The 23,366-nt window shown below is 41.5% G+C and overlaps 1 protein-coding gene across 1 annotated transcript in view; it reads left to right on the plus strand.

Moving 5' to 3' along the window:
• Positions 1 to 23,366, plus strand: part of LOC144768431 (BPI fold-containing family B member 2-like) — a 117,878-nt gene that overhangs the window by 20,991 nt on the left and 73,521 nt on the right. Inside the window, exons 6-8 of the mRNA XM_078652077.1 lie at positions 11,825 to 11,885; positions 12,875 to 12,935; positions 14,486 to 14,577. Coding sequence (XP_078508203.1) covers positions 11,825 to 11,885; positions 12,875 to 12,935; positions 14,486 to 14,577 — 214 coding nt within the window. The remainder of the gene's footprint in view (positions 1 to 11,824; positions 11,886 to 12,874; positions 12,936 to 14,485; positions 14,578 to 23,366) is intronic.

A 23,366-nucleotide genomic window follows, 5' to 3' on the forward strand; every position in this document is an offset into this window, starting at 1 on the left:
AGCGTAGGGGTAAAAATATTTATTTATTTATTTATTTATTCAAAGTTTTATATAGCGCGAACAGGATCCTTACAGATATCAGAGCGCTTCACAAAGACAGGGAAGGGGCAATAGGAGTAAACAGAGATAATGGGAACAGTATAATAGTCAGTGACATGGTAATAACATGGATGATAAAAACAAACATAAAACCACTCCATATATGATCAGGTAAGTAACATGGTAACATGGTAATAACAAGGTAATAACTTGGTAATAACATGGTAAGTAACATGGTAATAACATGGATGAAAAAAAAAAAAAAACATAAAACCAATCCATATATGATCAGGTAAGGGAGTAGTATAGAGCAGCACAGGTCATTGATCCAACTACAATGGCGAACAGGTGGATCAGTAAACCAACGTGTATCATATCTTGGTCGGTAGTAATAGAGTAGCGTAATAGTGCCCCCAACAAGTCGAGTATAGTGTCAGGGGATAGGCAGAGCAGCGGTACAAGCAATGCAGAGTCTCTGACCCAACATCTGTAGCGATCAGGAGATCTTGGCCAGAAGCATTGTTTTCACCTCTTTCTTGAAAAGTGCAGTGGAGGTGATTAGCCTTGTTTCAGGAGGGAGCGCATTCCAGATCCTGGGTGCCATTCCTGAGAAGGAGCGTTTGTAAGTTTTCGCTTTCCGAAATCTACGAGGTTTCAGGAGTAGATTTTTAGTACTCCTATTGGATCTCGAACCTCCTGATATAGACAGCTTTTGAGCGAGGTAGTTGGGTGCCTTGTGGTGCACGGCCGCGTGTGTCATAGTTGCAATTTTTAGCTGTATTCTGGCTTCAAAAGGCAGCCATTTTAGAGACTTTAGGTCTGGGGATATGTGCGAGTGCTTTCTAGAGCCAGTAATGAGTCTCGCGGCAGCGTTCAGGGAGGCTCTTAAGGGTGCTGTTGTGGATAGCGGGAGACCGCTGAGGGTCGCAATTCCGTAGTCTATTCGAGGGATGACTAGAGCTTGTACAGCAGTTTGGAAGTCTTTGGCCGGGAGGAAGGGTTTAATTTTCCTCAGCGTGTTAATTTGGAAATTAGCTGCTTTTGTGGCTTTGCTGACGTGCTGCTGCATGTCGAGCTTGGCGTCGAGTGTGATGCCTAGGGATTTCGCCGAGTCCACGATGGTAGGTTGGACATTGAGTGCTGTTAGGTTGTTGAGCCAGGTTTGGGTGGTGGAGATTTTCGCCGGAGGTGAGATGAGTAGGAACTCAGTTTTTAGAGCATTTAGTTTGAGGTGATTGTCGGCCAGCCAGGATTGGGTGTTAATAAGCGTGGAATTCAGCTGTTTGATATCTTCCGGGGACTGTAACTTTAGGTAGAGTTGTGTGTCATCAGCGTACATATGGAATTGAACATTGGATGCTTGAAGCAAGGTGGCGAGGGGTTCCATAACGAGGTTGAACAGTGTAGGAGAGAGGGTGGATCCTTGTGGAACCCCAAGATCTGCAGGCACCGGTGTAGATAGTACATTGTCGATCTTGAACCTCTGAGACCGGTTGTGAAGGAAAGACGAAAACCATTTGAGAACAGTTCCCGATAGCCCCATCCTAGTACTTAGCAGCTCCAACAAGTTCTCATGTTTGACCGTGTCAAATGCTGACGAGAGATCAAGAAGGATGAGGAGGCAGGACTCATTACGATCCAGAATTTGGAGGGCGTCATCAATTATGTGTGTCATAGCTGTTTCCGTGCTATGTTTCGCTCTGAAACCTGATTGATGAGGGTTGAGGAGGTCAAATTTATCAATGTGTTTTGTTAGTTGGAGTTGGACACATTTCTCCAACAGTTTGGCCAGGGTGGGGATATTGGTGATGGGCCGATAATTGTTTAGGTCAGACGGATCAGCTGTAGGTTTCTTGAGTATAGGCGTGACTTGCCCCACCTTAAGGGAGTCTGGAATGTGTCCTTGTTGCAAAGAGCTGTTAATGATCTTGGTCCAGAGAGGGAGGAGCAAGGGGATAAAGTCTTTTACCGCATTAGCAGGTAGAGGGTCTGTGAGGTGATTAGAGGGCTTCAAAGTGCAGAGCAGTTTGTGTATAGCTTCTTCCGAGTAGGTGTCGAAGTACTGCCAGGATGCCTTGTTTTTAGGTTGAGTGTCAGCCATTCTGGTGAAGTTGGAGTATCGATTTACATCCATTATGAGGTCATTTCTTATGTTGTCAGTCTTATGTTTAAAGAAAGCAGAGAAGGCTTCACAGTGTGGAGTGTCATTTGTTGTGCTATTTGATTGTGTGGGTTGTGCCTTTGTTTGGGTCTTGATTAGCTCGAACAGTTTTCTTGGCCTATTCTTCGCTTGGTCCAACTGGCGGCTGAAGAAGTCCGACTTTGTGCGCTTTATTTTCCTAAAGTAGGCATTTCTCTTGTTCTTGAGCTTTTTGAGATGCAGTGCTGAAGGGTCCGATCTCCAGGTGCGCTCTGCCATTCGCATATTACGCCTTTCGTCATTGAGACTGTCATCATACCAGGGGTTAGAAATTTTGGTGGAGACTCTCTTCAGTTGCAGAGGGGCGACTTCATTGACTATTGTATTCATAGAGTCAAGGTAGTGGTCAGTCAGTGATTGAACATCTGAGGCACTTGAAGGGGGAAGGAGGAGGTTGCCGATGTGGGGAGGTAGGGTGGAGGGGTTAAGATTCTTCAAATCCCTTTTCCATGTTTTGGATTTGATTGGTTGAGTAGGGTTAGGTTTAACTTTTTCGTTGATAAAGAAGGTGATAATGTGGTGATCTGACCAATCGCAGGGTAGAATCGCTTCCAGTTGAATAGCGTTCTCTTTGGCAATGATGAGATCGAGTATCGCGCCTTTGTCATGTGTTGGTTTATCGCATAATTGGGTGAGGTCAAGCGCATTGAGGAAAGTTTTTAGACTATTCACTGCAGTGTCTTTCTGATCGTTCCAGTGGAGATTGAAGTCACCCAGGTAGACTTGAGTGGTCTGCCGACCGGCGTTGGAAGTGATCAGGTCCATGACTTGTTGGGTGAATATGAGATTGTCACCAGGCGGGTGATAAATGAGATGTAAAGTACATACTTGTTTGCCCTCACTGATGATGTCTAGGCAGAGGAGTTCACAGGAGGAAAGGGAGGGGGAGGTGACTTGAGTAACGGAGAGGTTGCTCTTAACAATGCATGCAATTCCCCCGCCCGTCTTGCCAGGAGACCTGTCCAGCCTAATGATGTGATAATTGGGGGGGACTAGTATGTCCATAATCGGGGTGGAGGCTTCAGTGAGCCACGTTTCCGTTAGAAAGGCTAGGTCTAGCTCCCTATTTGAGACAAGATCCGCGATGTCGGAGGAATGTCTCTGGGGCGATCTGCAGTTTAGTAGGATGCATTTGAGTTTGGGAGAGAGAAGGGTGGTCGAGCTTTCTAGTGTGAGGGGAACTTTCCTGAGGTTGTTAGGGACGGAGCCTCTGTTGTTGAGTGTTGGGAGCCTCAGAGCGTTTGTGGGAATTGTGGGTATGGGGATGTGCGAATTGGAAAAACCTTTTACCGGACCTGGGCCATAAGAGCGTAGGAGAGAGCAAAGGTCGAGGTCCGACAAGGGGCTGAGAACACGACGGGGGCGGTGGGAGTTATTGCGAACGGGGATAGTGGACCATTGCTGGAGTCGTCGGGGGCGAGTGTATGTAGGAAGGGTGCGTCGTTTGTAGGGTAATGGGATGGTGGGAGGTAGACTGGGCTGTGAGGAGAGAAGGTCTTTGATTGCGTGGATGTCTTTTTTGATTTGTAAAATTTCCTCCTTGACTTGTTGGAGTGTGGATAAGGTCAAGTCAGGAGGGTTGCTGAGGTGTTCCGCGGTGCTAATGGGTGGGATGGTATTCAAGGTGTGGACGTGTTTGTGGGCAAGGGGTGTGAGTGGTGAAGGTGAGGTAGGCGGTGGGTGGGAAGCATAGATAGTGACTTCAGTGGGAGACGGTACAGGTGAGTAGAAGAGTGAGTGAAGGTTGAAGACAGTGGGGGAGACAGGAGGGTAGTGAGGGCTAAGAATAGGAGGTGGGAGAGAGGGGGGTGCTCGGGTAAGGGAGGGGGTATGTTCTGTATCTTGTGTTGGGAGGGGGATGACGTTATGAGTGGGAGTGGGGAGGGAGCGGGGAAGGGAGAGGTGTCTGCCGTGGGGGGGATGGGGTGGTTGGGTGGATAAACTCCGAGTGATGGTGTGCGCAGATGTAGGAGTGTTGTGGGTGGGAGTTGTTGTGTCGGGTGTGAGAGACACGTGGGTGGGAGTGGAGAGAGAGATGGGGAGGGAGAGGTGTCTGTCGAGGGGGGGATGGGAGGGGGTGGATTAACTTTGGGCGGTGGCTTGTTCAAATGGTGGAGTGTTGTGGGTGGGGGATGATCTGTCCGAGGGGAGAGGGATGGAGGGGGTGTGGGTGGGGATAAGAAGTGTCATGTTGGAGGGGCTACTAGTATGTGCGGTGGGGATATTCGTGACTGTCCTTGGGGAGTGGCGTGCGTTAACAGCAGGTGGGCCATTTACTGGGGTGCTGGGGGTAGAGGTGTAGTAGGTGGTGGCTGCGAGGTCAGGGGGGATAGTGCTGGCGGACTTCTGGGTTCGGGTCCGCAGCTTGGAGAGGTGCTCTTTGAACTTGGGGAACAGGTTGTCTAGTAGTTCCAGGTTCTTGTCCGTGGCTTGGATCAGGACAATCCCGGTATTATAGATTGTAATGGTAGACCTGCCAGGGAAGAGGTGGGAAGGTGTGATGGTGAGAGTTGAGCCATGGGTTGTTTTCTTGGTGATGGAGACTGTGAGTAGAGATAGGAAAGTTTTTCTCCATTGGGCTCTGCGTGAGGTGTGGAAGATGAAATCAGTATTCAGGGCTCCATTGCCCGATGAGAAGTAGGTGTCAGCAAAGGGTGTTTCCGGGTGCGCCCTCAAGAAGTTGTGTTTGAAACGTTTAGTGGCATTTTTGGAGAGAGGGGTGGAGGGGTAGTTAATTCTAAAAGTGTGCTTGCCGTTGAGCTCCATTTTAGAGAGGCTGTGGTGTTAGGTGTCTGAACTAGGGCGATAGTACACGCTGTCAGCCGCTAGTTACAGGGCCAAGGAAGACACTAGTGAGTGAGCACAGATATAGGGGGTGGAAGTCAGTGTGATCCCCGAACAGCCGGTGCGTGGGAGCATCTTATCAGATGTATCCTATATACAAGGTAGCAGTCAGCTTACACCGTGTGACCAGCTATGCGAGGTAAGGCCTATTAGGTGGAGGCTTAGTTACATATCAGAATGTACAAGGTAGCAGCAATGTAGTCTAGGCTTAGAAAGTGGCTGGGCGCAGTTTGCCTGCCAGAGAGAGTTGGATGAGGTAGTAATAATCAGTGCAATATCGTGACGTAGCTTACAATGAAAACCCAATAAGAAAATAAATAAATGCGGAAGCGGACAGTGAATGATGGGGATAAAGGTGAGATATGTGCAGCTTGCCGCATATAAAATACAGGCTAGAATAGAGCTAAACTACTAATGAGTTACTAAATCCCATAAATGTGCATACATATTGCAGTAATAACAATATAGCACTACAATAAAAATACAATAAAATACAGGCTAGAATAGGGCTAAACTACTAATGAGTTACCAAGTCCCATAAATGTGCATATATATTGCAGCAATAACAATATAACACTAGAATATACGATGGCAGTGTGAAAGCAATGCATACAGTGTAGTAATCCAGTAATAAGACAATAAGATAAAATAATTAAAATAAAATTAGAGCCTGCGGTAAAAGGCAATGACTAGCCCGTGATGGCCGCTGAGTAGAGAGAGAGGTCAGTCTTAAATGGCCGCCATGTAGGGGGACTGGAGACGCTAGTCCTTTATTTGTTGTTATTGCTTGTGAGCAGAGTGGAGAGGTTCCAGGTTCCGTTTGAAGCAAGCCCAGTTCCAAGCTGGGTGTGAGGTAGCGTTCGTTGTGTCACAGGTGAAGGAAAGGAAGTTACGGGGACAGTGCCAAATACGATTAGAAATAGCCTGAGGAGACCAGATCTTAGTACATAAGGTGCAAAAGAATGATTAGCCACGATGGTGGTCCGAGGGGGGAGACTGTGTCAAAATGGCCACCACATATGGGGAGAAGAGACATTAGTCCACTATTTATTTCCATGCTTTGTGAGCAGTGAGATCAGACATTTAGTCCTCTTTTTATTTCCATGCTTGTGAGCAGTGAGATCAGTTTTGTTTCTCCCTCTGTGGGGGAGACTCATCCCGATGGACTCTCGTGGGCACAGTAGGTGATTTATGGCCTTAGGTTCTTGTTTTTCCGACCCCCGCCATTTTGTACAAGTACAACAAAGTTCAGAACCAAAGAAAATGTACATAAATACCTTCTCTTGTAGTTAAGGACTGTGTCTGCTGCGCGCTAATGTGCTCACCAGTGACTGCAAACTATTTCCATGCCGGCGTCCGCTGCTCCTCTCAGCCCTCCAGTCCGTTGGTGTTCCTTTACTGCGGGGCGGGTGGGAGAGATCCTTTACTGCGGGGAGGGGGGTGCTGTCCTCATCCCGGTGTGCAATCGGTGGCTTCTGGGTGGGTGGGAGGGGGGGGTCCGTTGCTTCGGCGGCTACGGCGGCTTCTGGGTGGGGGGGGGGTCCGTTGCAATCGGCGGCTTCTAGGTGGAGGGGGGGTCCGTAGTTTCAGCTCGTGCGTGGAGGCGGGGTCCAGTGTTCGTCCCGCGGTGCTCCCCTGCTGCGCCTGTTGTCCGTTGTACCCCTGTAGCGGCCAGCATCTGCCAATTTAGAGAAGGGGGGGGGATGGGTCCGGTGCTCGGTCCACCTTGGTCCCGGTGCAGCTGGGCTGGTCTCCGCTATTCCGCGAGGAGAGTGTGGTGTTTCTGGATTCCTCTGTTGTGGCGGTGCTGGCTCGGGACCCTCCGCCGAGCCGACTCAGCGGTTCCCCGGGGCTTCAGCTGCGCCGCGATGTGGTGTTTCTGAAGGCACGGGTCTGGTGGCCGGTTGCGATAGCTCCGCAGTCCGAGTGCCGGCTCAGCAGGTCTTGCCTCCTTCAGTGGGTGTTGTCCGTTGTTGGGGCGAGGGCTTGAATCCCAGCCCGTTCACGCAGTTTCAGGGCAATCCGGTTACTTCCCAATCCAGTTACGTGCTCCAGTTACTTTTCTGCTACAAGATCCGACGAGCTGGTATGTGCTAAGCAGGGATAAAGCCCAAGGGAATCCCCAGCACCAGGAGCTCTTCACGGGAGCTCCTGCCAAAAATGAGACAATATTAGAAAACATTACCCCCCCACCCTGAGAACGCCGGGTATGCGGTAGGGAGGGAAACGGCGTCAGGGTGAGGGGACAGCAGACATTATTCCCACTCCAGAGAGTGCAACAGTAGGGAAAGCGTTGGATAGCGGGAGTGTGAAAATTACTATTCCCACTCCAGATAGTGCAACAGTAGGGAAAGCTTTGGATAGCGTAGGGGTAAAAATGACTATTCCCACTCCAGAGAGTGCAACAGTAGGGAAAGCGTTGGATAGCGTAGGGGTAAAAAATACTATTCCCACTCCAGAGAGTGCAACAGTAGGGAAAGTAATGATGTAATATATTATTAAAAATAAATTAAATATCAATACCAATAAAACATTAATTGAAATTAATAACCAATTTAATATTATGTAATAATTAATTAGAAATACAACTACATATTAGTTGTTAAAAATTAATAACCTATTCATAATTATTTAACAACTAATTCATTTTTAATAACAAAAACTAATTAATAATAAAAATTAATACCAATTAAAAATTAACAGTAAATTTATTATCAAGACACAAAAAGTATTTTTAATATGTAATTAATTACAATTACATTACTTCCCACCCTATTCTCCTATAAACCCACATCCCACTACAGAAAATACATTAATACAATTATCATAATTATCAAATATTTAATTAATAAAAAATAATTACCATTTAATAAAAATTAATTGCCAATTAATAGAAATTAATTACCAATTAAAAATTAATTAACAATAAATTTAAAATCAATACCAATAAATGAAAACAATTATTTACTTAATTACAATTAAATTACTTCCCACCCTATTCCCCTATAAACCCACAACCCGCTACAGAACTAGAAAGCAAAATTTAATTAAAAATTAATAATTGCTAAAAATTTATATTTAATTTAATATAATTAAATTACTTCCCACCCTATTCCCCTATAAACCCACAACCCGCTACAGAATTAAATTACGCAAAAATTAAATAACATAAAATTCATTACATAAAATACATTAAACATACATTACAATAATTAATATACACTTTTCACACATATACTAACATACAAAACACTTTTAAAAAATTTATATTATTAAAAAATCGATATATTTAATGCCTATATTGTATACTTCGATATTTTGACTTCTGTATTTTGAAAATCGATATTACTTACCTTAAATTCGATATTTTTAACCACTATATTGTGTCCATTCGATATTTTGTCCATTCTATATTTTTACTTCAATATATTTTCAATTCTATATTTTGGAATCGATATTATGCCTGTTTACCATCAAATACTAATGTAGAATTAAGCAATGTGTAGTTGTGCACATCAGCGTATAATAAATAGTCCAAACCTTAAATTAACTTGATGTGCAGCTGTGTAAACAAAGATCTACTGATGTACAGCTGTATGTATTGGTATCTCAACGTGCTGTCGTGCACATCGACGTTGTAGAAATAATACACAGCTGTGTGTATCAGCGTTGATAATTCCGATTATTTTCCGTTGTAGTGCATAGTGATTTCGAAAGATACACTGCTGTGTGTGTCAGCGTTTAAGAGTTTAGTAAAATTCGCTGCCGTGCGCATCGGAGTAACTATGGTAACAAAGATGGCCACTGTTATGACGTAGAATGCGTGGCAACGTATTGACGTTGTATGCGAGGTCAAGGTTCCCGGACACTGTAGAGGAGCGAGGAGGAGAACGAACACTCAGGCGCTGCAACACTCGCGCATGATACGAGTGAAGGATCAATGCATGCGTGATGGTACACGCGATGCCTCTCCAGGGTTTCTAAACAAAACAAGGTGTAACGGTAAGCGCCGAGAAGGCGAAATTGATACCTGGTTTTGACAATTTTGTTCGTTCTTTTGTCGAGTGCGATGTCCAAAGGAGGCTTAGTGATACTTTCCTCTTGGGAACACAGATAGCACGTTTTCCAATGTAGTCCAAAATGACGATAGAGAGGAACAGTCAGCTAAAATTATATACACAGTGTTAGAAGACCAGCAAACCACAAATTCAATTCATTCCAAGGCAAAATAAAGACAAATCCAAGAGAATATCTGAAGAATGGCAATCCAAATTGAATGATACCAAGATTAAACTGATGGAGTGAAGGTTTGCAAGGGCGAACCCCCATGCCAGTCTGTCAAGGGAGGAGACTTCCATCCCCACTTCCTCCTTTGTCCACTGTCTGGAAGCAATACACATCTCACCAGAGGGGAGTGATAAAAGCTCATAAACTGGTAAGATGTAGAAGGAACTTTATTGATACAACCATCAACAAGTAACTGCTATAGCAAACGGAATTCTCTGTAATTGGAATGTCATCATTCTATTAATGATGTAATCTACCAGGAGTTTATTAAAGATACAGTAAACATAACAATGTGATTCCCCACTTCTACACCTGAAGGCCCCAGCATATTTACTTGCAGCTATTTGGACACATCCACTTTTGCTTCAGAGAATGTATCTTAGTCAAGCACAAATATTAAAACAAATAGGAGGGTCCACAATGGGTGCTTCCTTAGCTTGCATTACCCTTTTTCATGGATAGGTCATAGAACATCTGAATGCTTGTTCTGGCATATTAGCCACTGACTGACCATGGTGTAGGAGAATACATTTATCAAATTTGCCTGATGTTGCAAAAAAATGTATAAGTACCAGTTGAGGAAAAACCAACGGATGACAATGCTTCTAAAAAGTCTTTGCTAGATGAGAGGGCGAATCCCTGACTGTCGGTGCTTCAGAATGCAGTCTGTATCCAAAAAAGATTACAACGAATATGTTACCAAATCACTTCATTCTTTGCATGGCTGGTGTTTCTAGTGAGAAACAAGGAAAGGACAGAGTATGACCAATCACAATAATTCTCACTCTGATATGTTTCTGGCTGGTAAATGATCATTAAATGACAAAGACAATGTTCCACCATACAGTATTAAGCCCTGCTTATTCAAGTCACCAGCCATCCATGTCATGATACCACAATTCTTGATTCTGTACCATATGGAAACGTCTTGTATTCCCAGGGTTAATATACTCCTTCATGAAGACAAATATTTTCTCTAAGTAGTCTGACCTTGAAAGAACGCAGGGGATGCAAGGTCATTCCTTAGAAACTCAGGGGGAATTTTACTAAGATGTTGTGCTGTGTTTGCATCACAAAAGCAACACAAATCGGTGCAAAATCTTTTTTTCCTAATTTACTTTCCGCATTAAATTTGTTTAGAGCTGGAAATAACATAAAAGTAATGGGAATCAGTGCATAGTACTGCTTTGCATTACTTTGTGCCATGGGGGCATACCAAGGGTGGTGCATGGGAAAGCCCATGCACCACCCAAGGTTTCTTCTGATGAACCCAATTTACTAAATAAACTATATCCGTTTAGCATGAGAAAACTCAGCCTTTTAAAGTAGGTGCAAGGAAGGAGAATGATTTCATTTCTCCTTCCTTTTCTGACTGTGCCTGTGTGCCTCAATTTACAGCAAGCATACAAAGTGGGAAAATGAATAAAGTGAGCCTGTAAGTAGTATTTTGCACTGGAAGGGTTCCTTCTAGTACAAAACCCATGCTGACACTGATGCACTGTGGCACAAAGGTGTCTCGGTGGAGCACGGCAGCTGATTTCAGTGCCGGCGCTAGTGAGAGGGGAGGAGAGTGCCTCATTTTAGTAAATAGGCCACTCTCCTCCTCTCTCCCCCATGTGAAAAATAGTAAACCTGCATATAAAAGTATTACAGTGTAGGAGTGGCCAATCCAAAGATATTCATATGGAAAAAAGTATCTAATAAGCCCTGTTTTTTACTCGTGCCCACTGAAACTGAATTCAAAGGAGGGTTTCACATAGGGCGCTTCATGCAGCTTGTTAACAACATCTGGACATTGCTATAAAAATATCAGATTCTTGTTTATGCTACTGTTGTGACTTGTCAGCCTGAGACCCATGTCTAATTTTTTGGGCACATTCCATGCACGAAGACAACGGAACACAAGCTGAATTTTCAACATTTTAAATATGACACTTGAGTTTTTGGAGCTGACTTTAACTCCTTATCAATGAAATCTGTGGTGTATAATTTGTACCATTTTTAAACCCTGGATGGCTATCTATAAAAATATTTGATTTTCTTACTTAGGCTTTCAATTTGAGGGGGCTGAGAATAAAGCATTGGAATTGTGGCTACTGCAACAACAAATTCTGCGAGTAGCAGTAATTCTGGCATGCAAGAATACTGCAAAATTCTGAGAGGGGCACTGAATTGCTTCTTAGAAATGGAACTGGTGATATCGCACACTTTACATGTTTCAGTACCTCTTTTTGGCTATTTTGCCCAACGATTGTTATTCCCAGGTGTGCAACACTGACTCAGAGATATTGCTGCATGTCATGTACAAATTAGAACCTTACTGCAATACTACAGATGCGTCAACAAATGTGTGAGACAATAAAATGCTGATTTACATCATTGCATAAGTAAAATGAGACCATCATTTTAAAGTTACACAAATAGGAAGCTGTCTCTTTTTTTTTCTCTGGTCAGGTTGATCCCTGATGTTTTGAAGCTGATCCGGAACCACATTCATGCCTTTCTTGCTGAAAAGGTAGGTATGTATTGTTTGTGTGCTGTCTGAGGGAAAATGAAGAAACCCCGATGGCTGCCTCTGCGATATAGGCAAGCACACAGACTTTATAAGGCACACAATCATAGCATCACTTAGTTATTCCTTGTGTTTCCTGTGGGAATAGACACCGGAAATCTTACTTGTTTAATGCATGTGACCCAGTTGATTCCCAGAACTCACTTCACCTATCAGTAAACCATGTACAGCAGATCACTATAAACAAAAACTGCCTAAGACCGTCATTACAGTGTTGGGTGGAATCACTTCCTGCCAATACAGCATCGGTCATGGGGCAAACGGACACCCACTCGGCAGTCCCCAACGCTTCATTAGGATGCGACCGAACACTGTTCGTCGCATTCCTACATTTTAGTATAGGAGCATGCATTCCGGCAATAAAACGCCCGTAAGGCATGCTCCCACAGTAAAATGTGAGGTGCGGTTCATCCCTGAACCCCCCGTGGCAGGCTGCCACAAGGTGCAAGGATCAACAGGGGGGCACCATAGGTGCCCCCTCTGCCTACAACTGGAGGCCATGCATCAAATGGGGCCCTGTCGGGGTCCCCCAAAGACGCTTTGCCTCATGGTTTTCATGCCATACAGACCAGCATGGAAACCATGTCGGAAACCTTCATCGTAATCTCAAAGACGGAAAGACCCGCCCCTGAGATTACTTGCCACATTCCGACTGGCAGACGGGCTGAGCCGGAAGGACCGGTCGGATTCCTTTCCGACCACCTCCATCAAAATGAGGCAGTCGGAAAGGAATCCCACCAGCCCTTTACGATGCAGCTTGGAAGGCTCCGACCATTGGTCAGAGCCTACTGAGCTGCATCGTAATCGCCCCCTTATTTGTGATTGAGAGCAAGTCTGACAATAAATATGTGTTTGTGTATTTCTTTATTAGGCAACCTTCTAAAGCTAGGACTATTTCAGCACAATGATGTTTTTTTCTTTTTCTAATACAGATGTGCCTGATAGTGTCCAGCACATTCCTTAAGCTAAATGTACGCCTTGAAACATTTGGTGGTGAGTAGACTCAGTGGATGGCTTTCGATACAGCTGCTAATTCCATCTCACACCCAGAGGATTGTGATCGTTGTATTAGATTGTCCTTAATAGATGTATCAAGGAAGACTTTCTTTAACCTTTCCAGTCATTGTTTTCTTTTTTCAGTTTCACACTGAACTTCATTGATACACACCTGCTCACTGCTTGTATATAGCACCTGCTTCTCCCTGGTGCTCTCATGTATTCACCCCCGCTGCTCACATTCCTATTTCAAACATGATATCTACTCTCAACACTGTGGTATCCATTACCTGTGCCCAACTCTTTAAGACTTTCAGTTCATTTGCCTGTACTATTCATGTTATTATTATATAGACCCATTCATGTAGTGTAGTCATGTTCTTCTCTCCTTTCATTACTGTCTTCATTATATTGTCATTCCATATGTGTCACTATTCTCTCAATTTATGTTTTTTAAACACAAACTTGCACTGTGTCATTATGTTTATAGTATCAGTGACTGAATTTTCGGTGGTCCAATCATAATTGCCCCATTTTCTCAGTCCATACATTTGTTGCTACCGCTTTTATAACAGGTATCTCATTACCTCTGTTTACTTTCTTCTTACTTAATTTCTTTCTTGACCTTAGTTAAAAACAAATTGCCATGTTAATCTCAACTCTTACATCACAAAGCAATTTTTCCTTGTAAATTATTTCAAGATTTCATGATCTCTGCTCATACCTTTATTGACTCCATGTCCTCTATCCATTTGCTCGTCCTCAACAACACGTGATTATATCCACCCTCTCTCCAAAACTCTGTCTATTTTCTCCATGTTTTAAACCCACATCCTTTATTGCTTCCATTTTCGATGTTCAAGCTAGCATTGGAATTAGCAGTTCCATCAATGTCGCCATTGCGTCCATATCTCATCTACATATTAAATAGCCTCACCTACCTCTTCTCCTCCAGGTATTGTTGCCAATAATGTGGGCTATATCTTTGCTGCTGCCATTATCCCATTTCATACAGTCTGCCATTTGCCTATGGCAGCATTGCCTTCATAGCTCAAACCTCACTCGACTGCATGTGCTACATAGCATGACAACATTTTTATACATCGCTAATAATAGCTACATCAACTTAAACGCTACAATAAATAGTACGCATAGATAAAGTAGAATTAAGAATAGTAAACAAACGGTTAACATACCAATGTATTGGTAGATAATGTAGTGGATGTAATATATTTGTAGGTCAAATTATTGCCCTAATGACAGTGACATACAACCTCTTCATACTTTCCTTGGCTGTGCGGCTGTTTGATTGTCTGAGATCAAGGGTTAAAACCAGCATTATCCAATGAGACACAATAATGATGTTGTCTTCCCATTCTTTAAATTTCCATGCACGATGTGGGGTGTAAGCTCATTTTAATGTCCATGCAGAATACATGAGCACCTATAATCAGTCTTGAATGTTTAAAATGGTTCGAAAAGTCATCACCTTGATACCAGAATCAGCTAACATTTTTCTTCATTGTAGGATACTTTTTGTCTTACAGATTCGGTCCATACAGATGAGCAAGTTGGTCTCCAGTACACTATGCCAAGCCCGCCTGTGGTAACTGAGCAGTACATGGACATGGGTATGAGTGTAAGTATTCTCAACTTTCACAGATAGAGGTCATTGGGTGTCATATAATGCCATTAAGCTATCAAACCTAAGCAATCACTTTCTATAGTCTTGATCTCTTCTACCAGAAATTCTTAGATAGCCTTTGAGTGTGACTTTTTTTTAACTTTCACATAGAATATTGCTTTATAATGTGGTCCTTGGTCCATGTGTGTGAATAGACTGATAATAAACTTGTAGTCGGTTATCTGTTGATCCTTTGACTCTGTGGGCTAAAATAGCACTAGACAGTCTGTACTTATTTATTGTATCTAATGGGTTTGAATATGCTATACTAGTAATAGCCCCTTAGATGGGCCACACAGGCTGCAAAGTAGAATTGGGTGAAATTGTGTAATTTAGTAAAAGTTCATAGAAATATGGGGAAATAAAATGAAATCACTTTTTTAGAGCAAAGTGTGGTTTTTCAGTCTGTCACATGCCTTGTAAGCCTTTTTGTGCATAACATAGTCCCATGCAGGAGAAAAGTAGGCAGAAATGGAAAGGGGAAATTTTTAGCAATTTAATATGTTTTACGTAATCCTAGCCTTGGGAATTTCTGAATTTGCCCAGTGTCATTTATATTTTGCCTATGTCTACAAAAAAGATGGCAGTGGAATAAGATAATTGTATGGCTGCAATCCTTGATGTGAAGGGTCATGCTAGAAACATAGCTTATGTAGAGAGCCATGGTCATCTTCTGAAGAATCACTTGAAGGAACCATGAATTTACTACAGGATGAACACCTTGAATAGTTTTAATCGATGAGTGACATAGGGGAGGCGGCTCGGTGTGTTTTTACCTAAATTGATAGCAAGGATAGCATCTCATTAATGGCCATATTTAAGTGTGAATGTATACTAAATTGATTAAAGTTTGAGAGAGAAAGCTACAGTGAATAGTTTTTTTCTAAAAAACATATATGATATTGGTAAAGGACTCAAGATGTCTGTTTGCCTGATAACATTTTCATTTCAATACCATTCCTATGTGGTGCTGTGCACATGCACCAAACTTTTACAATATAGTGCATGATATTGACATTAATGTTTATTTAACTGTTTTTGTAACGCAGATAAGCATACACATCTGCTTTAATACTCAATTCTTCATTAAAGTAACACATTAGATACTTATAAGTTCAACCTGGGTATAAGGAAATAAACTGAAGCAACTTGCTGAAATTAAAGTCAGCACCTTCACTCAGAAACTCAAATCAATTACTTCACATGTACCATGACTTCATATATCTTTATTAATTTAAAAAAGACATATAAATAGTTAAATACAATAGAAAAGTGATACACTGACCAAAAATAATACAAAAACACAGATGTAAATTTGTTATGCATAGTTCCTACGAACAATGTAAAAAGTATGTTGCAAAAGAAAAACAATATCACAGAGGAACCATAGTAAAAAATCAGATGTATCACTTTGATAAGAATTAATCGAAAGAAAAATAAGAAAGGAAAGAAAGAAAGAACGAGGGAGAAAGAGAGAAAGAGGGAAAAGAAAAGAAGAAACCAAAAGAGAAGAAAGAAGAGTAAAAGTAAGAATAAGACTGGGGGCGGGAGGGGGTGGGGGGGTCTCCTGCAGCATGACAAAAAGAAAGTAAGAATGAAATTAAAGAGACGACGCAAAGGGATATTGTTCCACCAACCCCTCCGAGGCCAAATCCACATATTCATCCAAAAGCTCTCCATACCCCACTAGAAATAGAAGGGGAGAGATGAGCCTCTTCTACAGAGGTATGAGCCCCTCATAAAAAAGATACCCAAGCCCACCATGTATGATAAGATATGGAACCAAATGATTTCCATTCTGTAAGGACAATCTTCACCGCAATCGTCAACAACAGATCTAATAACTGCATGTCTAAAGAATCCAATGGTAATGGGAGAGGTGACGCCCATGGACCCAGCAAAATTATTGGAAAGGAGAGCTGAAATTGGATCTTAAATATTAACATGAGGTGTTTATTAACCAAATCCCAAAAAGGCTGGAGCAGGGACATTCAAAAAACATATGTGGATATGTACCCGCGGCTAAGCCACAACTCCAACAAAGATCATTGTCTTTAAGATTGAGAGAATGTAGGCATACCGGAGTCCAATGCAGTAAATTGAGAGACATGTTTTTAGACTGAATTAGAGAGGGGGCAATCTTATGACGAAGAGAGAGTCTACCAATCATCTGCCAAGTGTCTGAGGAGATATGTTTAAGAAGATCATGATCAAAATGATGTAACCATTTCTGTTGTGTAACGGTAGTCAACACTGGTGGATTGGAAGAGAAAATGTATATATCTTAGAAGCCACATGCCCCGACTTGAGCCACATCAACAGAAGAGAAATTGTGTGAGAGACTGGATCAAGACGAACCTTAGCAAGAGCAACTTTGATTTTCAAGAAGGTATAAAAATCCAAATTAGTAAGAGAAAACTGCTGAGCTAAGGAGGAAAAAGGTAATTTATCATGATTCGAATCATAAAGATGATGAACTAACGTAATCCCCTTACTAGCCCAATAGGCCATCAAGGTCGAATCAATATCAATTTTAATTTGGGAGTTGCGCCACAGAGAAGACCACCTAGACTTATGTATTGATTTAGTCACTATCTTATCAATAGCTTTTACCGCCGCAATGGTGTCTAAAATTATAGCCCGAGAAAAAGGAATAGACAATGTGGACATAGTTCAAAAAGAGGAGGAAAAGAAAGTTCTTGCCCAATCAACACCCATGACGGCGTATGACGAGGATCTGAAGAGAACCAAAGAGGCCCTTGTGAAGCTAGGAAAGCTACTTGATACTTATCCCAATCAGGGAAGTTACAACCCCCATATCATAGGGCTTCCTCAAAGATTTATAGGCCATTCTGGCTCTCTTATCTCTCCATAGGAACTTAGAGGTAAGGGAGTCAATGTCATGGAAAAAAGACGAAGATAACCTAATGGGAAGCATAGAGGACACAAAATTAATAATGGGCGTTATCATAACTTTGAACGTTTGAAGACATCCCCTCCATGAGATACACTTAGGAGACCACGTATCTAGAAGTTGACGAATCTTGAGTAAAGTTTGAGCTTCGTTAAACGCCACTGTGTCATATAGAGTACTGCGAAACCAAATTCCCAAGTACTTAATCTGTTTTGATTGCCATTTATAGCCAGCATTCCCCATATGTGCTCGTAAACAATATACATTGAGGTGAAACATCTCCATTTTATCTTTATTAAAAGTATAACAAGAAACACTAGAAAAGAGATTAACGGTATCAGAAATGGCAGGAATTGCTGTAGCTATATCATCAGAGAAAATGAGTACATTATCTGCATAAGCAGCTGTTTTGATACAATGTGAGACACATTGAAAACCCTTAATATCTTGATGAAGATTGAGTAACCGGGTCAATATATAATAAGAACAGAATAGGTGATAATGGACACCCTTGTCTAGTACCTTGACAAAGATTAAAAAAAGAAGAAAAAGCACCATTGACTCTAATATTTGCCCTAGTATGTGCATATAAAGACATAACCATCTTGACAAAGGAATCCCCAAAATTGTGCGCACGAAGCACTGCATGTAAAAAAGGTGAAGAAACCTTATCAAAAACCTTTTCGGCATCGAGGGCAATAGCAGCCGCCGGAAGGTTAGATAACTTTGTTTTTCCTATGATATGGCAAAAAGTTTGAATATTATCCCTAGCCATTCTACCGTTAACAAAACCAGTCTGTGATGGATGAATAAATAATGGAATATAGGATTCCAAACTTTTGGGCAAAATTTTGGCGAAAATTTTCGCTTCCATATTAAGGAGGGATATAGGGTGAAAGTTCTTAGGATCCAAATGATCTTTACCCTCCTTCGGGATTACTACAATAGTAGCTTCCGAAGCTGAACCAGAAACCGAACCCAATGAGCTAAAACTATCGAAGACATCTTTAAGGCGAGATACAACAGATGGAAGAAAGGTCTTATAAAACAGAATGGGAAAACCATCTGGACCCGAAGCCTTCCCAGAGCGAGTGGCTTTAATAGCATGAATAATCTCCTCTGATGTAATCGGACTACCCAATTTTACACCATCATCATCTAAAACAGTCTGAATAGGAATCGTCTTTAAAAATTGCTGGCAATGATCAAGCAAAGATTGATTATGAGGAGTGTACAATTTACTATAATACTCACGAAAGACCTCAAGAATTTCCTTACTTTGAAATTTCTAGTACCAGAGGTATCATTAATACAAGATATCTGAGATGATTTATTATTAGACTCTTGAAACTTTAACGTCGCCGCCAGGACCTTGCCCACCCGATTCTTTAGAAGTAGCCGTTTAGACTTCTGAGCTTGAACACCAATGTGAGCTCTCTTAGTGACAATAGAATTGTAAGAATATTTTAGATTCTTGATAATTTGTAATAACTTCTTTTCTATAGAATTTCTATAGAGAGTTTCTTGCTTCTTAATGTTATCTGCTGGATCAGTAAGTTCTTTCCTAATATCAGCCTTCCTTTTTACCATTTGTTTAATAATTTGTCCTCTAATCGTGCTTTTAAAAGCATCCCATAATACCACCAGGGAGCTAACTGAGGCCTCATTATCAGAGAAAAAATTATCAATATCCTCATTGAGTAACGCAACTTGACTTTGATCATACAGGATCTCCGAATTTAACCTCCAAGTGTGAGGTTCTCTTCTTTCAGCAATATTGAGGAGAGTAAAGGACACAGCAGCATGATCAGAGACAAGAATCGGATGAATAAGGGGGGACGACGAGTACTTTAAAAGAGCTGAGTGGACTAAAAGATAATCAATACGAGAAAAGATAGAATGGGGAGAAGAGAAAAAGTGAAGTCACTACCAGTGGGATTATGTAATCGCCACATATCAGTAAGATTAACAGAGGAACACATATTAGTCATCTGTTTATGAGCCCTAGGGGGACGGAGTTTAAAAGCAAAGTGTCTATCCAAAATAGGATCCATTGGAATAGTTCAGTTCTTTATTTGTTTCGAAGGTTAAAAACCATCATAAAAATACATATTAATACATATCCATATAAAAGCATACTGAACATAAAAAAATTTAAAAAAGGAAAATAACGATTTAAGAAGAATTTTTATAGTTAATATGTGCAAAAAGTGAGCAGCAAATTTCATTTCATTTCCTCCCCTTACGTCCACCATCAGCCCCTTGTCATTTCCTCCCCATTCTTCGACCATCAGCCCCTTGTATTTCTTAATTTAATCACAGTTTTTAGAAAAGTCATAATAGCACACAAGGTCCGCATTTCAGTTGCTCTTTGCAGAAATAATAAAGCAGATTTGGCATGGACAATTTTTGAGTCCTTTAAAATGTCCACCAGGAATCTCTGGCGTGGGATTTTATAATAGGGACAAAGTAATACAAAATAAAGGGTGTCCTGCGGAGACCTATTGTCGCAGCCACAGGCACCCTTCTGCTCAATTGTTTGCGTAAAACCAGGCGGATCAGCTAAAAGATTGTGCAACAAATTGAGCCTAAAACGAGTCATTAAAAACCTCTCATGTTGACTATACATTAAAAAGAGATAAGGTTCCATGCCCATTTCATTACACACAGGCGAATGAGCAACTACCGAGGATTTAATAGAGTCAAGTTCCATCCTCCTACAATCAAATTTTTCCAGTAGTTGCTTTTGTACAAAGTGTCTGCAATGGCTATCCACATTTGAGGGGTCCAAAAATAACCTTTGCTGGTCAATAGCCCCTAGTGTTTCTTTAATATATTTCAACCAGGGAATTTGGAGCCATCTATCTCTCCGTAAGCAATCCTGTATGATCTGTCTGGATAATTCCGCATTAGGGTTTAACCAAATTTTGAGCCAGGTCAGTATTGGTCTCAATATAATCAAGTCAGATATGTATGGGGTACCCAGCTCTTTGTGTGTTATTGCTGCTGGGTTGCCCGGGGGAAGCTTTAAGAGTTTTTTTAAGAATTTGTCTTCCTCACTTTGTATCTGTTGTGCATCCCTAAAACCCCACACCTCTGCTCCATAGATAGCCTTCGAAGTGCTGACCGATCTATACAATGTCATCACCTGCTCAGGGGACCAACGTCCCATTTGCCGGGCAAAGTTTAGTATGGCCCCATTTGCTGTGAGTAGTTTCCTGGACCTCTCCTCAATCAATGGGGCAAACTTAATCTTTTCATCAAATAGGAGACCCAAATACGGGAAAGTGGTCACAGTGTCCAGGACATGTTCCCCTAGTTTGAACACAAATCTCTTATGCGATTTCTTTCCTACTACCATGATGAAAGATTTTGTCAAATTGACGGAAAGGTCCAGATTCTTCATAAAATCAGCAAAACCTCTAATTAGGAGCTGGAGACTGACTGGAGTTCGCGCGAGGAGGACCGCGTCATCCGCGTACAAAAGTACCGGGATGTGAGGCGGACCTACCTTTGGGCAGTCAGTCCCCAGTGCTAGTAGGGCACTCTCCAGGCCGTTTATATAGAGAGAAAACAAAAAAGGTGCCAGGATACACCCCTGCCTCACCCCGCCAGAGCACGGGAAGGGATCGGTACTCACCCCCCCCCCGCGCTATAGCGGACCTTGGCAGTGGTGTTCGAGTGCAGTTCCCTAAGAACGTTAATAAGATCTGGGTCAATTCCCAAATTGTACATAAGTGACCATAGTTTGGCTCTATTAACGTTATCAAATGCCGCTGCTAAGTCCATAAATCCCGTGTACATCCATTGGAATAGTAAAGTCCCCACCCACTATCAAATTGCCATTATGAGGAACATCTGAACGTTTTTTAGAAATAGTTCGCCAAAAAGATGGATCATCACTAGTGGGTGCATAAATATTCTTAACATAGAGATCAAGAGAACCATTAGATAACAGAGTCAGCAACCACCTGCCTTCTGAATCATGCTCCACAGTAACCACAGTCAACACCGAATTTCTAGAAATCAACATCACCACCCCATTCTTCTTACGAAAGGCATCAGAGCACACAACATCAAGGACCCACTCCTTCCTCAATAGAAGGGTTTCCTTGTACAATATTTTTGTTTCTTGCAATATTACTAAATCGGTAGAAAGATTTTTACAATAATCCACAATTTTTGCCCTCTTCACCGGGTAATTCAAACCATGCACATTAAGTGATAAAACGTTCAAGCTTGGCATAAAAGCAGAAAGACAAAATACTCGCTATTACCTGATAACAGAAAAAATACTTCAAAAACATTATCCTCAATACAACAAAGACACAGCAAATCCGATGACACCACAAATACTGAACGCCAGCAGGAGACCCAAGAAAAGAAAAGGAAAGGAAGGAGTGGAAAAAGAAAAAAAGAAGAAAGAAAACAGGAGAAAAGAGACAGGAAAAAAAGGAAAAAGGATCCCACCAGGGAACGTCTATAATAGACAAAATTCATACGAGGGGGGAACATGGAGAGGCAAGCAAAGAGGCCAACAAGGGAAAGAGAAAAACCCATTACCCCATAGGCAAAAAATAATAAAGATTAAGAACTAGAGGTAATAGAGAGAGAAGGTATTCAGAATAAATATATAAATACAATATACTAGATATACTAATGAAAATAATTCGGTCAATTCAGGAACCATCAAACATTATAAAGATACTTAAGAATGGATGCATGAAAACATACATAAGCTGCCTCGCAAGGCAGAACATTAAAAATACTACTATAAGTTTTATATAGCGAATAAACATCAGTAAATAGAAATTCATCAGAACATCCTAAAACCATATATATATTAATTCATATCTCACAGATCTAAAATGCAATTACAAAGAGCAAATAATTCATATCACCATTAGACTAAACCAGAACAGCAAAAAAAGAACGATAATACATAGAACCAAATCTAAGAGTAGTGAAGGAGACATAATCAAAGTAAAAACATGAACTAATAGCTTGAATGAACTGTACAAAAATTAAGAAAGGGATCATATACTATATTCACATAGAGACAGACATATAAAGAATCTATTAATGTATAAGACACCAGAAACAAATACACCATCAAACAGGAACAATAGGACAAGAAAATTACTCAAAGAAACGAAGAAGACTTCAAGATACCATATAGAAATAAATTAGACATATATGAAAGAGAAAGAGAAATGGAGGTCTACATAGTGAACACCCAAAAATATCACGGAAACACCAACACAATATAGCAATACGGTCACAGCAACACCAAACACTAATAGGAAGAAAACATTACTAAAAAGGAATAGAAAAGGAAATGAAAAACAAGAAATAGGAAACACACTAACAAGACGGAAGAAAGAGTAAAGAGAGCCATCAACCATAAGAGTAAACAATACACATTCTTAAAGAAAGAGCAGAACCTGCAAGGAAAAAAGATTAGAACATGTCAAACATTGGAAACATCACATAACAGTTGTGTAACTATAAAGATAAAGACCGTAGCATTAGCATACACATGTAGCTATACAAGCCACGAGGGTTACAAAAAGCACTCAGATAACACTCAAGAACCAGAAGGGCCAGGAGAAAGTGAATATTCCATCTGAGACTCCATCTGATTATTCAGAAAGGTCGAAAGCTCCGAAGGCTCATAAAAAATCTGAGTGCGACCTCTAAAAGTTATGCGAAATTTCGAAGGACCAGCAAAAGAGAACGGAATGTTCATGTCAAGTAATCTTCGTAGATTGAGAAAACCTTTCTGTCTGATAACAGTGTCCCTAGCAAAATCTTGGGAAATGGCAATTCT

Source organism: Lissotriton helveticus, chromosome 7, assembly GCF_964261635.1.
Source record: "Lissotriton helveticus chromosome 7, aLisHel1.1, whole genome shotgun sequence".
Classification (NCBI taxonomy): Eukaryota; Metazoa; Chordata; class Amphibia; order Caudata; family Salamandridae; genus Lissotriton; species Lissotriton helveticus.